The 24,202-nt window shown below is 44.4% G+C and overlaps 1 protein-coding gene across 1 annotated transcript in view; it reads left to right on the top strand.

Moving 5' to 3' along the window:
• Positions 1-11,349, top strand: part of IREB2 (iron responsive element binding protein 2) — a 41,788-nt gene extending 30,439 nt beyond the window's left edge. The window contains exons 14-22 of the mRNA XM_074966082.1: positions 493-577; positions 1,422-1,578; positions 2,027-2,151; positions 2,451-2,555; positions 2,836-2,978; positions 5,031-5,178; positions 5,267-5,389; positions 6,926-7,111; positions 7,738-11,349. Of these exons, the coding sequence (XP_074822183.1) occupies positions 493-577; positions 1,422-1,578; positions 2,027-2,151; positions 2,451-2,555; positions 2,836-2,978; positions 5,031-5,178; positions 5,267-5,389; positions 6,926-7,111; positions 7,738-7,848 (1,183 nt within the window). The 3' untranslated portion in view covers positions 7,849-11,349. The remainder of the gene's footprint in view (positions 1-492; positions 578-1,421; positions 1,579-2,026; positions 2,152-2,450; positions 2,556-2,835; positions 2,979-5,030; positions 5,179-5,266; positions 5,390-6,925; positions 7,112-7,737) is intronic.
• Positions 11,350-24,202: the final 12,853 nt, after the last annotated feature.

The following is a 24,202-nucleotide window of genomic DNA, read 5'->3' as shown; positions in this document are numbered from 1 at the left end:
GTATGTTGGATCAGGTCTTGGCCCTTGCACATACAATTTACAAGGTGCAGGTGATCTCCTGTGCCTGAGCAGAAGCCTGTTTTCTTTAACAGAGCTCCACAGGACTGGTGGTTTGGATTGTAAATTTTTCAGGACAAGAACCATGCCCTGGCTTGCTTGTCTGAGACACCTACTATACTTTTGACTGCTCAGTAGCAATAATAATCATAATCAAATCACACTGTATATTAGCTTTGTTTTATGCATGAACTTTATTGTCCTTGCTTACGTTTCACTAAGTAATGGCAATACATCAGGAGATATTCTGGAGACCTGACTTATTTTTTGTAATTCACCAAGACAAGTGAGAAGTAATGGGATTATTATCTCTTTTCAGTGTACTCAGTATAAAAAATGCCCAGTTAGCAAAACAAATTCCCTCAGCTTCAAATATTTCACCAACACTCATTTTAAATAATTGAATGTGCTACTTACTGCAGTTTTTCAATGCAGGTTTGAGGTTGTTGGATATGGATGTTCAACATGTGTTGGAAACACTGCTCCCTTGCCAGAAGCCATTCGGAATGCGATAAAACAGGTACAGCTTAAAGATTCTGACAGTGCATATACAATGTAGCAGATTCTTTTCTACTCAAATGGTCAGGAAATAAAAGAATCTGTATAAAATAATATACTTTGTCCTTGGCTGGAATTTTGCAGTGCATTTGGAGATGCATCTTTGCATGTCACATGGAGTATATAAAGTGACTAATTTGGTGTCTGAAATAATAATAAAGTCATAGTGAATACAACTTTATACTACACAAATCTCAGCTGTAAGATGAAGTTTGTATATTCTTGCAAGAGTTAGTCATATTGTGTATGATATATACATATACTAACCTGAGTTTCTGCTATTTTCTTGTCATTGGCAAAATAAGGTTAATGATACAGAAATGAGCCAGTGGTTGATACTTTCTTTATTGTATATCTAGTAACTCTGTGAAGCACAAATGTGTTTTGGAATATTAAAAAAAAATCACGAGAGTGAGCAGTTTTAGACAGCTAAATGATAAGCTGCCTTTAGCCTTGTCAGTTCTAAAAGCTGCTCAATCCTCAAGGCTGCTGTTAGCAATGAGGGAGTAATAGAGGCATCAGCCTGGGAAAAGGTGATGGAGAAGTAGGAGAAAAAAGGAGGGGAGAACTAATCCAGCTGACTAAGAGGAGACATGAGGGAGTTCTGTGACTGGGGAGACAGAGTGGGAATAGTAGTGGTAGAGAGCAAATGACCTTTCCTTTTAGGGGCTTCTATAAGTACTTAGGGTGCCTTTAGCTTTTTTTTTTTTTTTTTTTTAAGACAACAGAAATCTAAGCAAACTGTCATTAATGCACCTATAAGTTTGTAAGGAGTGCTGAGAAATGAATTTGTTTCTACCTTTCAGGGTGATTTAGTTGCTTGTGGAGTTTTGTCGGGAAACAAAAACTTTGAAGGCCGTCTCTGTGATTGTGTCCGTGCCAACTACCTTGCTTCTCCACCTTTAGTAGTCGCTTATGCTATAGCAGGCACTGTTAATATAGATTTCCAGACTGAGCCTTTAGGTAACTATTTCTTTATATCTCATATTTCAGAATAGTACCAGGTTTTCTTTGGGTGCTTTGGCTTAAAATGTCTGCCTGTTAAATGGCAGCAACTTTTGCATTTTCTGTTTTGAAACAGGACTATCAGCCTTAGACCACTTCATCTCTTCTTTTATTTATACTCAGATATTTTGTCTCATGAGAGAAAGGGGAAATTACATATTTCCTCAGCTTTTCACAACGTTTGTTTCATTTAACTGACATTTAAGCATGCAGAGAGCATTACATTATTACAGCACTAGACAAAGAATGACCATGCTTTTCATTCCTAGCAGCAAAGAAATAAAAAATCACTTAGCCGATTACTTTTTTGGAATCGGCTGTAGCATCTTTGAATAAAGTCTCAACATATATGGGGGGGTTTTGAACGTTTGTTTTTGTTTTTGCTTACAAAAAACCTTTTACATAGGCATTGATCCTAATGGCAAAAATATCTATCTGCATGATGTTTGGCCCACTCGAGAAGAACTTCAGCAAGTTGAGGAGGAGTATGTGATATCATCCATGTTTAAAGAACTGAAAGAAAAAATTGAGGTAAGATAGGTCTGTCATTTTAAATAGTTTAGAAGACAGTGCATTTCTGTATAGCTTTGCTGTATCTTCTGGTTGAAACAGCAGCCGTTATGGAGGGTTCTGATACCGTGACTAAGATTAAGTGACGAAGATATGGCCACCTGTATTCTGTTATACTGGGGTTCTTAAACAGTGTACGTTACGATGGTATCTCCCACAGTATAGTACAACCTCAGAAAAAAAAACTTTAAGACTGTATAAGATAATTGTAAATCGGTTTCCCTGATAGTCTAATTGGCTAATATACTTTCCTTTTGTAGAAAGGCAATAAGCGATGGAATTTTCTGGAAGCACCAGAGTCAGTTTTGTTTCCATGGGATTTGAAGTCCACATATATCCGATGTCCTTCTTTTTTTGATAAGCTTGTAAGTACAGTGATTCCATCTAAAATAATATTTTGGGAAGTGTTGAATACTAAAGTAAGGGGAAAGTTGCGTTTCAGTAAGATTTGGTTGTATTTGATTAAGTTGTGTAGCATTAACCATGTCTAACTGTCTCTAACTGGTGTTCACACCATTGGAATGATTGGAGCTCATGGATGGATGCTCCATTTTTGACGTGAACAAACCTGTTTAAATAAGATTTGTGCTAGGAATCCTGGGGGGAAAGTATGTATTTTTTTTTCTTTTTTTTTCCCCCCAATAGGCTAAAGAGCCAATTTCACTACAACCAATTGAAAATGCCCATGTCTTGCTATATTTGGGAGATTCTGTAACTACAGATCACATATCACCTGCTGGAAGCATTGCAAGGAATACCGCCGCTGCGAAGTATCTGACAAACAAAGGGTATGGATCGTAACGTATATTTAAGCCCCTTCATTTTCATTTTTTTTAACTGATTTTTACCAAAAATTTCCCAGGTTTTACAAAAAGTATTATTCATTTTTTTTCTGATTTTCATCCTACTTTTGTATCCTTCAAATATATTTTAAAACCCTTGTTTTATTAGGAAAATACAATACCTTGCATGAGATATATGTATTACAATAATACATTAGTTTGTATATATGTGCAAAGCTGACTGAAGTAAGGCTGTGTATTAGTCTACTCTAGAAGATACACATAATAAACAAACAGGCACACATGCAAGCTCTGAAGCGTGTGTGCATCTGAATGTACTGATGAGTCTCACGCCCACCATGTACACATTTCAAGCTGTTAGCAGATAATGGTTTAAAGATATGACACACTAAAATGGGAAGAAAACAAAAATCTGTCAGAATACATTTCAGAACACAAGGAAGTATTCAAAGGGAGAAAAGAAGTCGAGTGTGTGCGCTGCAAATGGTGTGGCCCAATTATTAAATGTAAATATTTATAGGTAATAGTTATAACTCTGCAACAGTAAACTGTTGATTCAAATGAAAAGTTTTATTTGGGGATAAGAGATGTATTATTTTCTTAAACTCAGAGGTGAAGTTGTGTTTTGAGTTCTGTTTTAGTTCTGCAGCAAACCACACTGATGAACGGAATTCAAAGAATTATTCTGCTGAATACTTTTTCCCTGTCTTTCTGTCCAATAAAATAAACCCCTATATTTACCGAGAAAAATAATATTTTTGCACTGATTTTTTCACCTGTTTTTTTGTTGTGGTGGTAATAAACATTGATAAATTCCCAGGAAAAATTAAATAAAAACAAAAGCTGAAAACAAAGGGCCTTACGTATATTTTATGAAGCAAATGAATCTGCTTTAGTTTTTGTCTCAGTGGGGAACTTAATTTACCAAATAAACAACTGATCATCAAAAATTGTTTTGTTCTGTAAATGCCATTATGCATTAGAGAAATTAATTGTGTATGTCCTGGCTAACATGTAAACTGTCATTGCTGTGATTGTAGGTCATCACCAGAAATGTATTTGAAATCTCTTTTGCCTTGTGAACAGCTGAAATCTATTTTAAAAGATCACATCAATGAGATAGACCATTGTAAAAAGATAATGGTCTGCTGCCAAATCCATCTCAAAACAAAGATACATTGTTAATTTACAAAGCAGATAGCACTAATCTTGTGTTAATGTTCTATTCTATGTCCATTGATTTTACATAAGAAATGATAATGTTGCTTTCACTTCATTTGATGGGTGTTGAACACAGTATAGGGATAATTGCTTACTCCACTGCTGTTGCAAAATTATTGTTGTTGGCAAAGAGAGCAGACTGGCAAATAGATGCACAGAACACATCAGAGACCAGCTTGTTCATAACACGCCTCGTTTAAAGACTGAATTGCCCCTGTATGAATGTGAATTTGGCCGAAGGTTTGATGTAGATTTATTTGAGAGATGAATCAACAATTCTGGACCCAATACAGTGAGATGTTAAACACCCTTAACGCCCAGTGAAGTCTGAGGGTACCCAGCTTTTCACAGGAGGTGCAGAGCTCCTCACAGAATCAGACCTTCCATTTGGTAGCACTTTACACGGACTAATTTTACGGTACTGCACCAACAAACCCCAGTTTATCAGCCGAATATCTCAAAATAATGGCTTCCGGTGCCCACTGTTTACCCATGACTATCTCCCTCAGTCTAAATGAAGGGTACTTTCTAGAAGTAAAAATGAATTGACCCTCACTGCCAACTCAGCTATCTCACTCATGAGACTAGAACTTGTAGATACTGCTCATGTTGATTTCTTCTACAGACTGCTTAACCAACATTTGTTAGAAAATTAGTCCTCTAGATTGTCACCAAAAAGCCACTTAAAACTTCAGTTCAGCTACGGTTGTAATGTTCATTAGCTAGTGCTCTATACCACCTAATGGTAAAAACCCTCCAAAACAATATCAGTAGACTTTCTGTTGAATAGTAAATACTGTCTTATGATATTTGTAGCCTCACACCTCGTGAATTCAACTCTTATGGAGCTCGAAGAGGTAATGATGCTGTGATGACCAGAGGTACCTTTGCAAATATGAAGCTTTTGAATAAATTCATAGGAAAACCAGCTCCAAAAACAGTTCATTTCCCATCAGGACAAACGGTGAGCATGTATTTGTTCAAATGACTCTATTAGCTAAGAGCTATGGATTAGAGCTTGTCTAATGATTTCACTTTCTTTTTTCCTGCAGCTAGATGTGTTTGAAGCAGCAGAGTTGTACCAGAAAGAAGGCATTCCTTTGATTATTTTAGCAGGGAAGAAGTATGGACTGGGTAACTCAAGAGACTGGACTGCAAAAGGGCCTTTTTTACTGGTACTGTTATATTCTCATGAAGTTAGTTTCAAATGTATTGTTTTAAGAAGATGTCGTTAAGCATCAATTCATGTTGAACTGCCTTCAGTTTAAATTTAAATATTTGCAAAATATTGTTTGCTTGAAAATGTATAATCTGTAGTTTTTCCTTGGTAGAATCTGCATAGAAGAGAACAGGTGGTTACAGGGCCAGTTTATTAAATTTCAGAAATGTATAATTTATCAAGTTTGGCCCACAAAATGGGGATCCAACATAAGAGGTTCTAGACTTAGCTAGATAAATGACATACACTATTGGTCTAGGGCCCCAGTCCTGTGGGGGTGCTCTGTATACCCCCCAGCTCCTATAGGGGTTAGGGGGAATGAAGGGCAGGCTTTGTAGTAGCTAAGGTAAGTACCGGTCAGTTATTTTTGTGTGCTTGCTTTGGCTGCAGTATAAGTAACTAGGGTAAAAAGTATGTTGAGGTTGGCTAGCCTACTAATTATCCTTTACCTTTGTAGTTTCTTAAATTTAGTTTAAACTTTTAAAAGTTTCATTCTCTCCTGTCACTTCCCCAGAATCATCGCTCTCCCATTTTAGTCTCTGTTAATGTTTTTTAAGCAAAAAGAGGAACTTGCTGCCTTTTTTTTTTCCCCTTGGAAGCTTTATTTAAAAATTATGTTCATATTTTTTAAATGTTTGATTTTCAATTTTAAATTCAATCCACATTTCGCAGTCTTGTGAGTGGAAAAGCTGCACACCATTATTTGGGGTTGAATTTCACTAGTGAGCTAGATCACTGCCAATTTTCAGCTGAGTATTGTAAAACTGCAACTCTTTCTCAAGAAAGGAAAACATCCAGACAAACTAATATCTCTCGTTAACAATGCTCTGCATTTTTGATGAAGGTTTTCTCTGTTTAGTTTGTGCATGTGGTGGTGACAGCCATGGGATACATTGCAGACTATTCTGATAAACTGCATTTATCATATACCTCTGTCTGCCACTTGCTCCCTGCCCATCTATACTCTCCATCTCTCTGGGAAAGCATCTAGCATTCCATGCCACCTCAGCAGCTTCAGATAAACATTTTTTTAAAACTCTCAGAGAAGCGTTTCCTTTTGCCTTCAAACGTCAAAAGATCCCCCTAATTACTACAAAACAGCAACAGACTCTGAAGCCCTCGGTGGACAGTGTTCGGTCCTGCATTGCTAATAGATTTCAGTTCAGTAATGTTCTGAAAAATAACTAAAAATGACACCACCTTATTGCACTGGTCTGCTTCCTTGGTTTATTCACTGCCATCTGCTCGTTTTAGTGCCAAAAATAAGTTGTTACTGCATTTTACCCCTGCTAACACTGCAGAGCCAATAACGAGGCATGTCCAATAAACCAGACTTCCACCAGCTTAAGATACAGGAGTCTGGAGGTCACTGCCTCTGTGTTGATCAGAAAAATATTTGGTGTTAGTTTTAATGGTTATTTTCATTAAACTTCATTATTATGCAGACTGCTGGCTGAAATCGGAAACCAATTATTTTATTTACATTTTATAGGGTGTTAAGGCAGTTATAGCTGAAAGCTACGAAAAGATTCATAAAGGTCATTTGATTGGAATTGGCATAGCTCCACTTCAGTTCCTTCCGGGGGAAAATGCAAATGTTTTGGGCCTCACTGGCAAAGAACAGTTTTCTGTATCATTTCCTCAAGAGCTGTTTCCAGGAATCACATTGGATATTAAGGTATTTCTAAAATATATCATCTCTATTTCAAGGTGCAGACCATTGGAATTATGAAGTAATATTCTGATTTACTTGAAAAAGCAAACATAGTCTTGCCTTGTGCTTAAACTGCTAGTGAACATAATTTGCCAGAATATCTTGAAAGTACATATAATTTTATTTGCCTTCTTGTTCCGTTACTTGTCTGCATGTGCAGCCTCTAATCACTTCGGTTTTCCCCCCAACACAGAAACTTTGTTAAAAGCCAGTTAAAGTTTAATCAAATCCCACTCACATAACTTGCCATTTCCTTGTTTCTAAGGGATTAAAGCAACAGTCTGCATGATTCCTTTCCACCTAGACATCGCATTCAATGCCAGCTATGACACACTTTGCACATCCACAGGGAAATCACTCCTACTTCCAGCAGAGAATGCAGCACAATATGTTCTCCAAAATTATCTAAAATTGTGCACTAATATAAAACGTAATCGTGGCCTTAGCAATGTGAACATCTGGAATGGTTGGCATATGCAGATTGAGTTTTTGTCTGTCTCATTTATTGTTTGTGGGTAGAGTATGAGTTCAAAAATTGGAGACAAGTTTTTAAAAGTAATTAACACTAATTGTTCTTTTTTATTTTGAAGACTAACACTGGCAAAGTGTTCAGGGTGATTGCCTCGTTTGAAAATGATGTGGAAACAACAATATATAAACATGGTGGAATTCTAAACTATGTGGCTCGAAGATTCTTATAGTAGCTACTGACTATATGGATACCTTGCATAACTGGTAATTCTGAAAATGCCTTGTGTGAACCCAGGAATCCATGCTATGGAACTGCAACAGTCCCAGTCCGCTCAAAGTTATTTCGTCCATGGATGTAGAAGATTGTGAATCATTGTAGTGACCGCAACAAGATCCTTCCTGATTTTAAATAATATTCAAATGGTGCTATTAACATTGCTAAAATCGACATTCGTGTTTTGTGGCAGAAAGCTGTAAGTATGGGGGGGGGATATTTTATCACACCATTTTGTAGATAAAGGATGTGAAATCCAAAACTGAATTGTGCTGAAGATTATTCTTTAAGACGACTCCTCCTGCAGTTGTTTTCACTTAGTTTTGCACCTGTAAATCTGTGTACTGCTATTTGTTGGTTTAAAGGTAGCAGATGATATGGAATGTTAGAGGCAAGAGAGATGGATTCTTCCATGGTAGTAGCTAAGAATCCAGATCCGAAGGTTTGAATTCATTATGCTTTAAATTGGGGGTTGACCAAAAGAAGGTCCACACGAAGCCCAAAGAGTTCTGTAAACATAGGCCGTGGCTTTCTTTACCTTCACTGTGGAGATGGTGTGCTCCATCTGATCCAGATCAAACATCACTCAGAGTAAGATGAAATATTGTATGCTGGGGATATGAAGTCTCCATGGGCCACACCTCTGTATTTAAAATGAGGATAGCTGCAATAAATTCTGTTTCATGGAAGATGCAGCTCTGAAACTTTGGGCAAGTTCCTGTGTCCCTCAAGCGGGCAGCTTGCCCATCTTTGCTGTAACTGGAGCAGCATGGTTGTCCCCCTTGTGTCACCCTGGGAGTTAATGTGTACTGTTTGCAATGTCGCTAACCAAAGTACTGACAAGCTGAGTTGTGAAAACCTACTTTTAAAAAATGTACTAGGCTTTTAGATTTTCTTCTTTGCTTTTAAGTGTGGCCTACGATTACTGTGTTTTGTTCCTCTTAAATTACATTGTAAAGCATTACAAGGCTGAGAACCATATTGTCTTTTAAAACTTCTAATGTGTCCTCTGAATACTCTTCTCATGACACTAGAACTCTGCTTAAGATCCCAGTTTTCTAACCAAAGCTAGCTGTTACTGCATTGCCTTTTGAGCTGCTGTAGTTTTGGTTGTGTCAGCACTTCCACGATAAAAGCCTGTTTTCCATGAGTTTACAATTGGAAATATACTGTCTCAGCACAGGAACTTATTTGGTTTCATTAGTTTAAAACACCATTTTACAACTAATGATTTTTAAATCACTTGTATAAATCAATTTCTGTTTTTTTTCCCCTCTTGAAGCTCTTTTCAAAGTACATTTTAAAAATCGGCTTGTGATTATCTATTATATGTTTATAGTTCCCTTTGGGAGAGAAATAACATTTATTACCATTAAATATTAGCTAGTCCTCTGCACATGCCCAGTAAATTATTTCCATAATTATGCGTCAGGATTTCTACTGCAAATAACATGTATATCAAAACTCTTGAGAGAACAATTTCAGCTTTATTGCATGATGGGGGGTTGGATTTTAATATAAATTACTAACTTATACTCAGGCAATAGACTGTAGTGGTCTTTCAGTCAAAAAATATAGGGCATAAAAATACCTTTCAAGTTTTTACATGAAAATGTAATTTTTAAAAAATCCTGTTTTAAACCATGTTACAGTTTTGACAAAGTCCTGAAAAGACATGGTTAAAACTGGCAAATTTATAGCACTTTCAGGTGGTGGTAATAATTTTCATGATGTGAGATAACATAGCTGTCAAACTGAACTTTGGATTCCTTGGCTACTTCATTTTATGTCACAACCCTAGTGACATTTAAACACCTTTGTGTGTAATATGCTTTTTGAAGAAGGAAAGTTTTTCTATACAAATTCCAAAATCCTGTGTAATCTTTTCCTACATTTTACCAGCTGAGCTGTGCTTTCTTTTAGCAAAGATAAAAACCATTGACAATTGCCGCTGCTCAGTAAATTAATTTAATACATTTAAGACAAAAACTACTCAGCTGTGTGAATTAAGCATTCAAAGATCCATTTCTATCTTGGACGTTTGTAATGACAGTTGTGATTGAGGAGCAAATCTTGTTTATTGTATAAAACTGGCTTATCTTAATCTCACTCTGTTTTTCAGCTGAGTGGTATATTCTCTCTGGGTTCAAGTGAAGGGGAATGTGTGTTCATTATTGGGGAGCAAACAGTTATGCTAACCGATAAAGATGTCCCCCCCAGCCGATTACTGTAAGTGGAAATCCTGTTGTTTGGCACGAAAGAGTTTAGTTCAAACATCTCTCTTGTCCGACTACCATTGCTTGAGTTCAGCACACAACCTCCCAACTTCTGCAGTCTTGCAATAAAACACTTGTTGCTGCAACAGTAAAATACTCAAGAGAAGTGATAAGACACATCAGAAGTAAATCAATATTGTGAGAGAAAATGCAATTTAACAAGACATTTATCAACCTACAATTTTTCCAACATTAAAACCAGTAAATTCTGTTGAGGCATTCCGATGTCACTCCTGTAGTGATTACTTTAATTCTGCTGCTCTTTTGCTTTAAAATCATTGAAAGAATATTATGAACGCCTCAAAGTAAGCTTCTGTTTTCATAGTTGAGGTCCTGTCATTGCTATTTCACATGGGCCGATCCAAAGCCCATTGAAGTCAATGGGAATCTTTTCCTAGACTTCAGTTGACTTTGGATCAGGTCCTCAGTGCCCACAAGTTTGAAGCATGGTGAATGCTGAGGAAAATGGCACCTATCTGTTTTGCTTGTCACAAGTTAGCAAACTGCTGTAGAAATGAAGGAACTTGCTTGGCTGTCTTCCCCTGACCCCCCGTCACGTGCATGTGATCACAGGCATTACATAACCCCCTCTCAACACAGCAGCAGGGGAAACAAATTAATTTTGACATAGTGCTAGGATCTAGTAGTTTGAGATGCGATAGCCTGATTAAATGACATCCATCTCACAGCAGTGGCAGGATACAGTCCAATTAAAGGACTGCTTTCACCATATAAAATACAATGTTCAATAAGCTCTCTTTCCTGTATTTTAAAGCATAAGAGGAAAAAAATAAAGTGACTCTCCAAGTGTTAGAAATATTTAACTTATAATTTTTTCCCCCAAAACTTTGGGATAGTGTTGATGTTTATAAATTTTACACATACATATAGGGACATGAAACAAAATGTATATTAAACACATTTAAGCAACTGCAAATCAGTGTCTGCTGTTTAAAGCCAACAAAACAGTATAACAGTTTTAAGTTCAGTAATGTTAAGTATTGTATAGAAATATTATCTTGAGACAAAGTTCATTTGCTGACAACTGTGCATAAAATGTTACTGATGTTGTAAATTATTTTTAATAAAGAAAATTGTATCACACTACTTGTATGCAACAGTCTGTTTTAAAACAAATCACATAAAATGTGTTTAAAATGCCAGCATAATTCTTTTTAAAAAGGGGGCAAGGATATTTCTCTCAAAATTTGGGAACCATTATACATTAAATCACTGGAAATGCAAACTGCAACTGTCATGTATGGAGTACTCTGTCTGCAGTGAACAGCTCAGAATTAGTTAAAAAAAAAAAAAAAAAAAAATAAGCAAAGGACTGCTTCCCTCCCTCTCTTATGGCAAATGCCTCTGAGATTCATCTTTCCTTCTCCTAAATTAAAGGGAGGGAACTCAGATTAAAAACTACATTTTAAAATAAATGCCCTTAACATTAGAAATAACACCTCAGAGTACCTAAAGAAAGAATTATTAAAATCTGGTTTACTTTAGAAGATTCATGCTCTTAATTTGGGGGGGGTTGCATTTCTCCTTAGGAGTCCTTTTCACTTTTGTTTCTAATCAACTTCACTTTCTTCTTACAATCTCAATGCTGCAACATTGAGGTTGTACACATTGCAGGGAATATTTATTTTATTTAAGATTTCTTTGAGATTTCAAAAGCAAAAACATACCCATCTTCAGGGAGAGAGTCTGGTATGTGAGTAAAATTTTAAAATATTGTTAAAGCTTGTTTTCATAAAACCTATAAGTGGGGTCAAATATGACCAGTCACGTGAACTAGAGTAGATGTGTATTCTGAATTGGAACACTTAGGCACTCTAAAGGACATATCCCATACGAGATGCCTCAGATTTGTTATAGGGACACCATATTCCAATTCACAGAATTGTCTTTGGGACTTGTGTTAACCTCGTTCATAAAAGGTATGATTTTCAAGCACGCAGTGTTGGCATTACTGTTTCCACTGTAGTCAGCGGGATTTGTTGAGCACTCTTTAAAATCCCGACTACATTTTTTACCCTTTTTTCATCTCCCTGGGAGGGGGAGAGAGAGACTGTGTGTGTATTCCTGCAAACAACATTGTGTGAGATTTGTTGATTACATAATTTTAATTAACCAGTTACCTTCAAGTTCAGTCTAAAATTCGGACTGGTGAAATTATTTATATATGTATAGGTTTTATTAGCCACAATAGATTTGAGAATAAAAGAAATAACAGAAAGCAAAATAAAGATGATAAATTCATTTTTTAAACTTTATAAGCATCATTAAACTCAGGGTATTAATGTGCAAAGTGTAACAAAACTATAAAACAAATATATTTTAATACCTTTTAATTATCAATTGAGTATATGACCTTGATCACATTCCTACTGAAAATGGTATTGTCCAAGCAACTTGTAACACATGGTAATTTAAGGTTGCTTTGGCAATTAAACTTCCTCAAATGTGAAAAGACACAATTGTAGGTCACTTACTAGCTGGATCATATTTATTCTCTCTTTTTACCTGCTAATACAAATGGTAATGATGTATCAAATATAACAATCTGCTTGTTACATAGACCTCAATTACTGAGCACGTGATAAGAAAGAAAAAAAAAGTTAGCCATAGTGCTGCTCATCACCTCATAGTAGTGGGGCTGGTTTATCTGCCTACCCTCTTAATTAGCTTCTGGCTTGTTCGGGTTACTCAGCAAAGTGCTCTGTATTCTGCCTAACATTTTTAGAAACTTGGGCCTCAAGTAGGCTCAAGATTACTGGCAAGTACTGTATTATTAATCACTTAAGTCCATATTCTATGCTGTCAGCATCACAACTGGCTGGTTTTAGCGTACACACAACATGCCTCAGGTCGCACATGACCAGGACTCATCACTGAATTTTGTCCGCTGGTTGGATCGTTAGCTTCCTCGGCCTGAGCTGGGTACTGACAGGGAGTGCGATGTGAATGCTGATCTGTGCCCCCAACTGGCTGGTGAAAGATTATTAAGGAAACAGACGTTTGAGTCCCCAGAGTCTTCAGTCAGTTTAGAAAAGGGGATGAACCTGTAAGTGCCTCAGTCTGGCTGTTAGGTATGTAGCCCCCATTACTGTAGTATCATGATCTTTAATGTAGTTGTCCTCCTAATGCCCTGGGTGGTAGGAAAGTGCTGTAATCCCCATTGTACAGAACAGAAACAGGCAGAGAGAGACTTTAGTAGCTTGCCCGAGGTTCTATTAGAAGTAGTCTGTAGGGGCTTAGGAAACCCTGTCTCCCAAATCCCCTGGATTCAACACAGGGTATTTGATCTCCATAAACCCATACTTCCTGCCTGTATGTTAACATCCAGGAAATGAACTCAGAGCCTTTCAGGAATCTGATAACTGACGAAATTAGGAAACTCCATACCCATGATGAACTACTCATGTATGATGTCTGTGAGCGGGGTCTTAGTGGGGAGCTAGCTCTGGTCACTCAATCGGGTGAACTGCAAAGAATGGGGCAGACAATCCCCTTAAAGCTGGTGGATATTCCAATACTTAGATTTACCAAGCCAGCATAAAACAGCTTCTTTATTATTTTACTGGTTACTCAGAAGTTCCCTTAAAGTGATCCAGCCTCAGGCCTCCATCCAGGTACCCACATCAAGTATGACGACAATTTCTGTAAATCTTATTTCATCATATAAAATAAAAGATTCTACCAATCCCAAAGGATTGGACACATTACCTCCCAGGTTATTAAATATTTCAGATCTTAACCAAATACACACTACAGGCAGTTCTTATTAACTAAGCTAAAATTAGTTAAAAAACAAAAGAGTATGGTTAAAAGATCAATATACTGTGGCAAATTGCCGGCACTACTATGATGGGTCTTGCGCTTTTTCCTCTTGTGCGGGGGGGTCAGGGCACCGTTTCTTGCCCCTGGACTGGGGTATTAACTGCCCCACTAGTGTCCTAGAGGAGGGGAGTGGAGAGGGAGGGACCCGGGCCCGCCCTCTACTCTGGGTCCCAGCATTGAACTAGCGGTTCCTTCCCCTGGGCTACTTCCCTCTCCTGCCCTTCAGCTTGTGGGGCTTCCTGCCCCTCCCTCTGCACAAACCAGGTGTCCCTTTACCTAGGGTCTTGGTCTTCTTAGCCCACTGCAGCACTTCTCCAAACTCTCCTCTGCTTCCCTCCAAACTGCTCTCTGCTCCAACACCAATCCACTCTGTTTCAACTCCTCCAAATTGCTCTTTGCTCCAACGCCAGTCCACTCTGCTTCAACTCCTCCTCCTGTCTGATTGAAGCAGGGGGTTTTTACCGGGTGATGGGCTTCAGGTGCTTTAATTAATCTATAGCAAACTTTCTTCCCTCTACAGGGAATAAGACTCCCTTCTTACACTCTCCTGCTGCCCTCTGGCCTAGGCTTTCCTTGCTTTTTGCCCCTGCTTTAGTTCCCCCCCCCCGCGACCGGGCCAGACGCTTTTTCTTCGGGGGGTTTTTTTTTTTTTTTTTGCTGTTTTTTTTTTTTTTTTTGCTGCCGTTCGAGTGCTGGTCTGCTGCCATCTTGCCTGCCAGCCCCCCCACGCCTGCCCTCGGACGCTGCTATTGCTTCAGCTGCAACCCCCGGAGAAGGGGGGAGGACTTCCGACCCGCTCCCCAGAGGAGGGGAGTGGACACCCCCAGACCCAACCGTTTTGCTGTTCGTTTGTGGATCCGTAATTAATCGTCTTCTTATCTTTGCTTGGCATTTTTGGAATGCTCCACAAAGACCGGGAGAGAAGACAGCTGACAGAGACTTCGCCCAGGGAAGCTACAAATCATCATGGAGGGGGCCGTAAGACTGAGTAACTTTTGAACTGTACTCTCGTGTGGGGGGAGTTTGACTGTGTCTTAACTGCGTTTGTAGGGGCACAGGGGGTGTGGCACGGAGCTGCCCCCCGATCCATCGGTGCCCCCCCCCCAACACCACTACAACCGTCACGGCCCCCCTGCCGTCTGTCCCTGCTGGCAACCTGCCGTCTCCCTCTAGCCTCAACTGCTTGCTTTGAATTCCATCACCCGGACCAGACACAACAGCCGACCAAACGAGACTCTTTGGATAAACGCACGTGGGTCCGCGTTCCCTCCCCCCCCCGGACTGCCCACCCCACAGTTTGCCCCACTACCTGACCCCAACTCCTGTTTCCTTCCCCTGTCCAGTCCGACTCATTTGGCCCCCCTCCCTGCCTGCAGCTCAACAGGGAGAAGTGGTTAATCTGTTTCCCCCTCCCCCCTCTGGTGTCTCCCCGTCTCTCCCTGCTCACAATGGCAGGGAATGAGAGGGGTGAGGCCCCTCTAAGAATCTCAGTTGCCCCTCCCCCACCCACCCCCCTGCTCAACCCCCAAGGCTCCCCCCCACCACTGCTGCCAAAACACCTGCCACCGCCCCCGCTGGGGCATCGGCAGCCGGAGGCACCGGAGCGACTATTGCCGCTGCTACACCCACCGCCCCCCCAGATTCTAGGAAAGCCCCCCCCCAGTTAGCCGGAAAGGCCAGGGTGCGAAGAAGGGGAAGGGCCCCGCCACAACCACCAAGCCCTCCATGTCAGGGGCTGCCCCCACCGCTGTGGCCTCATCATCGACCATGGCATCCTTCCCTGCTGTTCCCTCCACCAGCTCTGCGAGCGTCCCTCCCCCGGCCCCCAGGGCGTATGCCCGGGCGGTGGCAGCCCCCCCCACCTGCTGCCTTGTCATCTTGCCCACCCACCGCCTCTGCTACCATCAATAGCGGCCGGGGCCCCTTTCCCACCATAACCAGGGAGCATGGCGTCCATTGCCTCCTGGTGCCCGCCTTGCCCCACATGGAGACATACGTGCAGGCGTTGGCGAGGGTGGTAGGACCCACGGCTATTGCGGCGGCCTCCAAAATGTACGGGAAGGTCATCTTTTTCTTAGCATCGGAGGCTGCCGCCCAGGAGGCAGTGGAGAAGGGCCTGGCGGTGGGGGGGGGTTGTCCCCCTGGAGCCGCTAGAAGACCTGGGCGTCCGCCTAGTCCTGACCTCCGTCCCTCCTTTTCTACCCAATGCCGCCCTGTTACCCGCTCTCTCCACCCTCGGGAAACCCGTTTCCGTCATCAGCCCTCTCCCGTTGGGCTGCAAGGACCCCACCCTCCGTCATGTCCTTTCGTTCCGCCGGCAAGTGCAGCTTTTACCGCCGCCGGCAGCGCATGACGGAGAGGCGCTCGAGGGGTCCTTCCTAGTCCCCTACCGGGGAGCCCGCTATTGGGTCTACTATTCCACAGGAGAGGCCCAGTGCTACCTCTGCTGATCAGCGGGGCATGTCCGAAGAGACTGCCCCTTGGCCCGGTGGGGAGGGGCACCTGAGACCCGGCAGGACATCGGCTCCATCGTTGCCGACGCCCCTGGCCGCCCGAGATCTGAAACCACCTCTCCTCCTGCTCGATCCACCGCTGCTCCTGCCCAGGCCCAAGAGACACCTCCCCTACAATGCCCAGACGAGCGAGGGAGCCCCGCCCTTGCTGTTAACAATCCAGCAGAGCCTATGGAGGAGGGTGCAGCAAAGATATTACCGGGCATAGGAGAGGGCCCGCCCTAAGGAGAACCGCCCCCCCCTCATGCTGCCTCACCGTTACCCCCCCGAGCCCCTGAACCATCGCCTCTGCCCTCCGGCACGACCCCTGCTAACCAGCCCCCAGACGATGCTATGGAGGGCTGGACCCTAGTCCAGGGAAAGCGAGGCAAGCGGAAGGCTCAAGCTCCGCTGCACCCATCCGATGCGGAGACCCCCTAGAAGACCAGGAAGGGAGGCACTGACACTGAGCCTTCCGCTATGCCCACGAGTGATATCCATCCGCCGGTGTCGGGAGGGGAGGACAAAATAGCACTGGAAGGTACACTCTCCCCTCCGAGACCCCTGAGGAAGCCCCTTCTGCCCTTATATCACCCGAACCCCCCGCGAACCCTGAAGCGACCATCGTAGCGGGCGCCAGAGGGGAGACCCCCCCGGGGTGGCAGAAGACGACCTCTCCTCCATGTATGAGGAGATCGAGGCCCTAGATTTGACCCCGGTCACCCAGGGAGAGAATGACCTACTGCCAGCTGGCCTCGATCTGGGCAACCTTACCCCAGTCCCCCTTTCCCCATGCTCCCTCCCCCTAACCGTCTTCCCGGGTGAGTACCCTGCAGAAGGTGGTACACCACCTGAGGCCATGGCTGCCAAATCCACCACAGAGACTGCGTCTAGCATCACTGGGAGCCCCCTCCCCACCCCCTTAACCCTCGAATCTGTTCGGGAGGCACCACCTCTCAGCTGCTTGCCTCCCGAAGCCCAGAGCCTCGCCTCTGCCCCCGCTCCCCACCCTCACCCCTGTCCCTGCCCAATCCACCTCCTCCTGCAATGCTATTGCCGCCCCTGGGGTTGTTTCTTTCCCGTTTTTTGCGGATCCCCCCCAGGGAGAAGCCTTTGCATTTTCCTGCCGCGACCCATTAGGAGCTGCAATTTTCCCTCCGCCATCCTCTTCTACCCCAAGGCTTGAGACGGACCTAATAACTTTAGCCTGTCAGACGCCCCGTCGGTGGTCTGCACCCTGCCTGCCTGCCTCAGCGGACCACGAGGCTGCACCAAGAGCCCCACCAGGGAATAACCCGGAAATTGCAACCCCACCCCCCCAAGAGCTACGAAAAGCGTTGCAACAGTTTTTAGAAGACATCCGAGGCTCCCGCAAAAGGGTACAGCTAACTCTCCAGCTATGGGGGGACTTTGATCAAATCCTCCAGGCCACAAGGGCCCTTATAAAGGAGGGTAAAGGGAAAAGAAGGCACGGTGCCGCGGCCTATGGGTGGGCCCGCAGGTTCCGTGACGATTTACTCACTTATGGGATGGGTCACGGATTGTTGCGTGACCCGCCGGGGGCTGCGAACACCCCCGCCAACAAGGAACCCCCACCCCCCCAGCCCTCCGCATGACACCCCTCATTATTGCAACTTTGAACACCAGGGGCTGTAGGATGGCTCTCCGCAGGTCCCAGGTGCTCTCTTACCTTCGGGAAGAGGGGTACTCTGTGGTTTTCCTGCAGGAGACCCATACAGATCCAACCGCCGAGGACAGCTGGCGGCTGGAGTGGGGGGACGGGGTCTACTTCAGCCACTTCACGATCCGACAAGCTGGAGTGCGACCCTGTTCTCCCCCAACCTACGGTCCGAGGTGCTAGGGGTCACTGAGGCCATGCCGGGCCACCTGCTGCATCTCCGAGTCTGTATGGAGGGGCTCATGGTCAACCTCGTTAACATCTATGCCCCGACAACGAGCCCGAAGCGGCCACAATTCTATCAGCGGGTGTCCGACTTCCTCAGCACCCTAGATTCTCACGAGTGCTTAGTCCTGGGAGGGGACTTTAACACCATCCTCGAGGAACAGGACCGCTCAGGGGCCGAGCCGAGCCCGGTCGCTGCGAACATTCTCCGAGAAATAGTTGAACATCACTCCCTAGTAGACGTCTGGCGTGACCACCACCCAGATGACACTTCCACGTTCACCTTTGTCCGGGTGGAGGCCCATCGGTCACACCACTCTCGGTTGGACCGTATTTATTTATCCCGTTTCCATCTTTCAGAGGCCCACTCCTCCAACATTCGGCCGGCCCCATTTTCCGACCATCATCTAGCCACCATAATGGCCTCCCTCCGTGCAGAGAGGCTGGGGCCAGCCTATTGGCACTTTAACAACAGCCTGTTGGAGGATAAGGGCTTCGTGACGTCCTTCTGGGAGTTTTGGCTGGCCTGGCGAGAGCAGCGGTGTGCCTTTCCCTCGGCGTGGCGATGGTGGGATCTAGGGAAGGTGCGCGCCAAGCTCTTCTGCCGTGACTACACCCGGGGCACCAGCCGACGAAGAAATGCAGCGATAGAGCAATTGGAACGGGAGTTCTACCGCGCGTTCTGGGACATTATTGGCCCAGACCTAGCCACTGTCTGGGCTGAGTCTTTGCAGGGCGGGGTCCTCCCTCTTTTGTGCAGGCGAGCGGTGCTCGCCTTGTTGCCGAAGAAGGGGGACCTCCGCGATTTACGAAATTGGCGTCCCGTCTCGCTCCTTAGCACGGATTACAAAATCGTAGCGAAAGCAATCTCGCTGCGGCTAGGGTCCATGATGGCGGACGTGATCCACCGAGACCAGACCTATACTGTCCCGGGTCGCAGCATTTTTGACAACCTATTTCTAGTCCGAGATCTTTTGGAACTCGGGCGTAGAGACGGTTTGTCGTTCGCCCTCCTGTCTCTTGATCAGGAGAAGGCGTTCGATAGAGTGGACCATGGGTACCTCCTGGGCACTCTGCACGCGTTTGGATTCGGACCTCAGTTTGTGAGTTTTCTCCAGGTGCTGTATGCTTCCACGGAGTGTCTGGTTAGGCTCAACTGGACCCTGACCGAACCGGTCAGCTTCGGGCGAGGAGTATGGCAGGGGTGCCCCCTCTCGGGCCAGCTGTACGCTCTGGCAATCGAGCCCTTCCTCTGTCTCCTCCGCAGGAGGTTGACGGGGTTGGTGCTGCGGGAGCCGGAGCTGCGGCTGGTCCTGTCGGTGTACGCCGATGACGTGCTCCTCGTGGTCCAGGACCCGGGGGACTTGGCGCGGGTGGAGGCTTGCCAGGCCATCTATTCGGCAGCCTCCTCCGCCCGAGTCAACTGGGTCAAGAGCTCTGGCTTGGCGGTGGGGGACTGGCGGCAGGTAAGCTCCCTCCCACCCGCGCTTCAGACCATCCAGTGGAGCGCGGGCCCACTGCTCTACCTAGGCGTTTACCTTTCTGCCACGCACCCTTCTCTGCCGGAGAACTGGCAAAATTTAGAAGGCGGGGTGATAGAGCAGCTCCGGAAATGGACAAGGCTACTCCGATGTCTCTCCCTCTGAGGAAGAGCACTGGTGCTTAACCAACTAGTCCTATCCACGCTCTGGTACCGGCTCAACACCCTGATCCCGGCCCCAGGTTTCCTGACCGACCTCCGGACATCTATTCTAGAGTTCTTTTGGTCAGGAATGCACTGGGCCCCTGTTGGGGTTCTTCATCTACCCCTGAAGGAAGGAGGGCAGGGCCTGAAGTGTCTGCACACTCAGGTCCATGTCTTCCGCCTCCAGGCTCTGCAGAGGCTCCTTTATAGTGCAGGTAGTTCGACGTGGAGCATATTGGCGCACGCCTTCCTGCACCGCTTCCAAGGGCTCCGATACGACCAGCAGCTCTTTTATCTTTGTCCGAGAGGTTTTCCGCGAGACCTCTCCGGGCTGCCGGTCTTCTACCAGGACCTCCTCCGGACCTGGAAACTGTTTTCAACGGCCAGGTCCGGGGCGGCCACCGTGGGAGCAGATCTCCTCGCGGAGCCCCTGCTACACAGCCCCCAGCTCCGTGTGCAGGCAACGGAGTCCCGCTCGGCGTGCCAGAGTTTGGTCCTGGCAGAAGTCACGAGAGTCGGAGACCTCCTGGACTACGACCGGGGAGACTGGCTGGATCCCGTGACGCTCGCTCGGCACATGGGGCTCTCCAGACCTCGTACCCCCTGGTGCGTACTTCAGGAGGTGAAGGCTGCCTTGACGCCCGCTGCTCGGGCTTATCTCAACCGAGCCCTGCGCGAGGGCGCACCCCGCCCACCCTCTACCCCAGGCCCGCCGGACCTTTCAATTGGGCCCCTACCCCGTAGATCCCAACAAACCCCTCACCCTTTCACTGCGAGCCGGCTGCATGAACTGCAGCCGGTCAGCTTCCAAATTGCGCCACGGAAATATCTATACACACTCACACTTCACACCCTTCACGCCCACACCCTGGTGTCCCGCCCCGATACAAAGTGGTGGGACCTCCTGCCACCTTTGGAGGGTGAGCAACCCCAGTGGGCCAGCCTGTATTCCACTTTGGTCCCGAGGCCCGTCGGGGACATTAGTTGGCGGCTCCTTCACGGAGCTGTGAGCACGGGCGTGTTTTTGACACGGTTCACCCCCATCCCGGATACTTGCCCTTTTTGCAATGTGAGGGAAGCCCTGGCGCACGTATATTTAGAGTGTGCCAGGCTGCAGCCCCTTTTTTGGCTCCTCATGAATATTTTATTACGCTTTTGGTTACACTTTTCCCCTCACCTTTTTATCTACACACTCCCCATCCGTGGCCCCACAAAATCGCGAGATCTCCTGGTTAACCTCCTCCCAGCCCTAGCTAAAACAGCCATTTATAAAACCAGAGAGGGGAGGTTGGCTAATGAAGCGTCCTGCGATTGTAGGGCCGTTTTCCGATCCTCAGTACATTCACGTATCCGGGCGGAGTTCCTCTGGGCGGCGTCCACCAACTCCCTTGACTCCTTTGAGGAGCGGTGAGCGCTGTCCGAGGTTCTCTGCTCGGTGACCCCATCCGGTTCCCTCCGTCTGACCCTTTGATTGAGGGGAAGAATGAGAGACCCCAGCCCCAGCCGTTGCCGCTGTGGATACCATCATCACTGTCACCTAGGAGGGGTCCTATCACACGTGGTGTACGTCCCTCCCACCCCCAAACCGCCCACCCCGCAGCCGTGCCCAGCTTGTCGGGCACTCTCAGGAGAGGAATAATCGGTGACACTGGGCGTGGCACTAGGTAACTCGAGGGGGTGGAAGACCATGAGTGTCGAGGAAGCCCACCCGCTCTAGGCCACCAGGTAACTCAGGACGCTGGAAGACCACGAGTGTCGAGGAAGCCCCCCTGCTCTGGGCCCAGGCTATCCTGAACACTTCTCCCTCCTGAAGGCTGCTGTGTTATACCTTGTGTTTGCTTTTGTTTTGTTGCATAGTTTTGCTTTATCCTTTTTGGTGATTCCTTGTAAGTGTTACACAAATAAAATTCTTTTCTGCTTAAAAAAAAACCAAAAAACAAAAAAAACCACTTTCCTGCTGCCCTCTGGCCATACTGTATCACAATACATATAGACATGAGTTCAATTCATGTAGGTGAAGGTTCATAGCAGAGATGGCGAGCTTTGTAGTTGCAAAGAGTTCCTTCAGAAATAGTTCACAGGTTATAGTCCAATGTCCAAATATATTCAGGGCGTACCAGCATAACTGGGACCTCAGTTTTGTGACTCAGACTTCCCCTAATGAAGCCTAAGCAGATCTGAGATGACAGAATCAGGACCCAAGGATCTTTTATACAGTTTCATGTCTTTTGACAAGTTGGAGTTCCTCAGGGAACAAAGGGTAATTAGGATGACTCTGAAGGAGGTACTTAGCTATATGAATTAACTAGGCTGTCAATTAATCGCAGTTAACTCACACGATTAACTAAAAAAAATTAAATCACAATTAAAAAAATCAATCATGATTAATCGCACTTAATAGAATACCAATTGAAATTTATTAAATATTTTTGGATGTTTTTCTACATTTTCAATATTGATTTCAATTACAACACAGAATACAAAATTCACAGTGCTCACTTTATATTATTTTTATTACAAATATATGCACTGTAAAAATGATAAGAGAAATAGTATTTTTCAATTCACCTCATACAAATACTGAAGTGCAATCTCTTGATCGTGAAAGTGTAACTTACAAATGCAGATTTTTTTTTGTTACATAACTGCACTCAAAAACAAAACAGTGTAAAACTTTAGAGCCTACAAATCCACGCAGTCCTGCTTCCTATTCTGCCAGTAGCTAAGCCAAACAAGTTTGTTTACATTGACAGAAAATACTGCTGCCGGCTTCCTATTTACAATGTCACCGGAAAGTGAGAACAGGCGTTCGTAAGGCACTTTTGTAACCGGCTTTGCAAGGTATTTACATGCCAGGTATGCTAAACATTCGTATGCCCCTTCATGTTTCGGCCACCATTACAGAGAACATGCTTCCATGCTGATAATGCTCATTAAAAAAAATAATGTGACTATTACATTTCTGACTGTACTCCTTGGGGGGAGAATTGTATGTCTTCTGCTCTGTTTTACCTGCATTCTGCATATATTTCATGTTATAGCAGTCTCAGATGATGACCCAGCACATGTTCGTTTTAAGAACACTTTCACAGCAGATTTGACAAAACACAAAGCAGGTACGACTTCTAAAAATAGCTACAGCACTCAACCCAAAGTTTAATAATCTGAAGTGCCGTCCAAAATCTGAGAGGGACGAGGTGTGGAGCATGCTTTTAGAAGTCTTAAAAGAGCAACACTCTGATGCAGAAACTACAGAACCCAAACCACCAAAAAAGATCAATCTTCTGCTGGTGGCATCTGACTCAGATAATGAAAATGAACATGCGTCGGTCCGCACTGTTTTGGATTGTTATTGAAAAGAACCCGTCATCAGCATGGACATATGTTCTCTGGAATGGTGGTTGAAGCATGAAGGAACATATGAATCTTTAGTGCATCTGGCACGTAAATATCTTGCAACGCCGGCTACAACAGTGCCATGCAAATGCCTGTTTTCAGGTGACATTGTAAACAAGAAGCAGGCAGCATTATGTCCTGCAAATTGTAACCAACCTTGTTTGAGTGATTGGCTGACCAAGTAGCAGCACTGAGTGGACTTGTAGGCTCTAAAGTTTTACATTGTTTTATTTTTGAATGCAGGTTGTTTGGGGTTTTTTTTACATAATTCTACACTTGTAAGTTCAACTTTCATGGTAGAGAGATTGCACTACAGTACTTGTATGAAGTGAATTGAAAAATACAATTTTTTTTGTTTTTTACAGTGCAAATATTTGTAATCAAAAATAAATATAAAGTGAACATTGTACACTTTGTATTCTGTGTTGTACCTGAAATTAATATATTTGAAAATGTAGTAAACATCCAAAAATACTTAAAATAAATGATATTCTATTTTTTAACAGTGCGATTAATCACGATTATTTTAATCGCTTGACAGTCCTAGAATTAACATAAAGCCATTTGCTTGTTCCTTCACTGTTCACTGCACATTTCAAAAAGAGATGAATACTGAGATATCCCATGTTTCAGAGTAGCAGCCATGTTAGTCTGTATCCGCAAAAAGAACAGGAGTACTTGTGGCGCCTTAGAGACTAACAAATTTGAGCATAAGC

This window comes from Natator depressus, chromosome 10 (genome assembly GCF_965152275.1).
Source record: "Natator depressus isolate rNatDep1 chromosome 10, rNatDep2.hap1, whole genome shotgun sequence".
NCBI lineage: Eukaryota > Metazoa > Chordata > Testudines > Cheloniidae > Natator > Natator depressus.
Note: the sequence above shows the minus strand (reverse complement) of the source record. Positions and strands in the feature narration are given on the sequence as shown.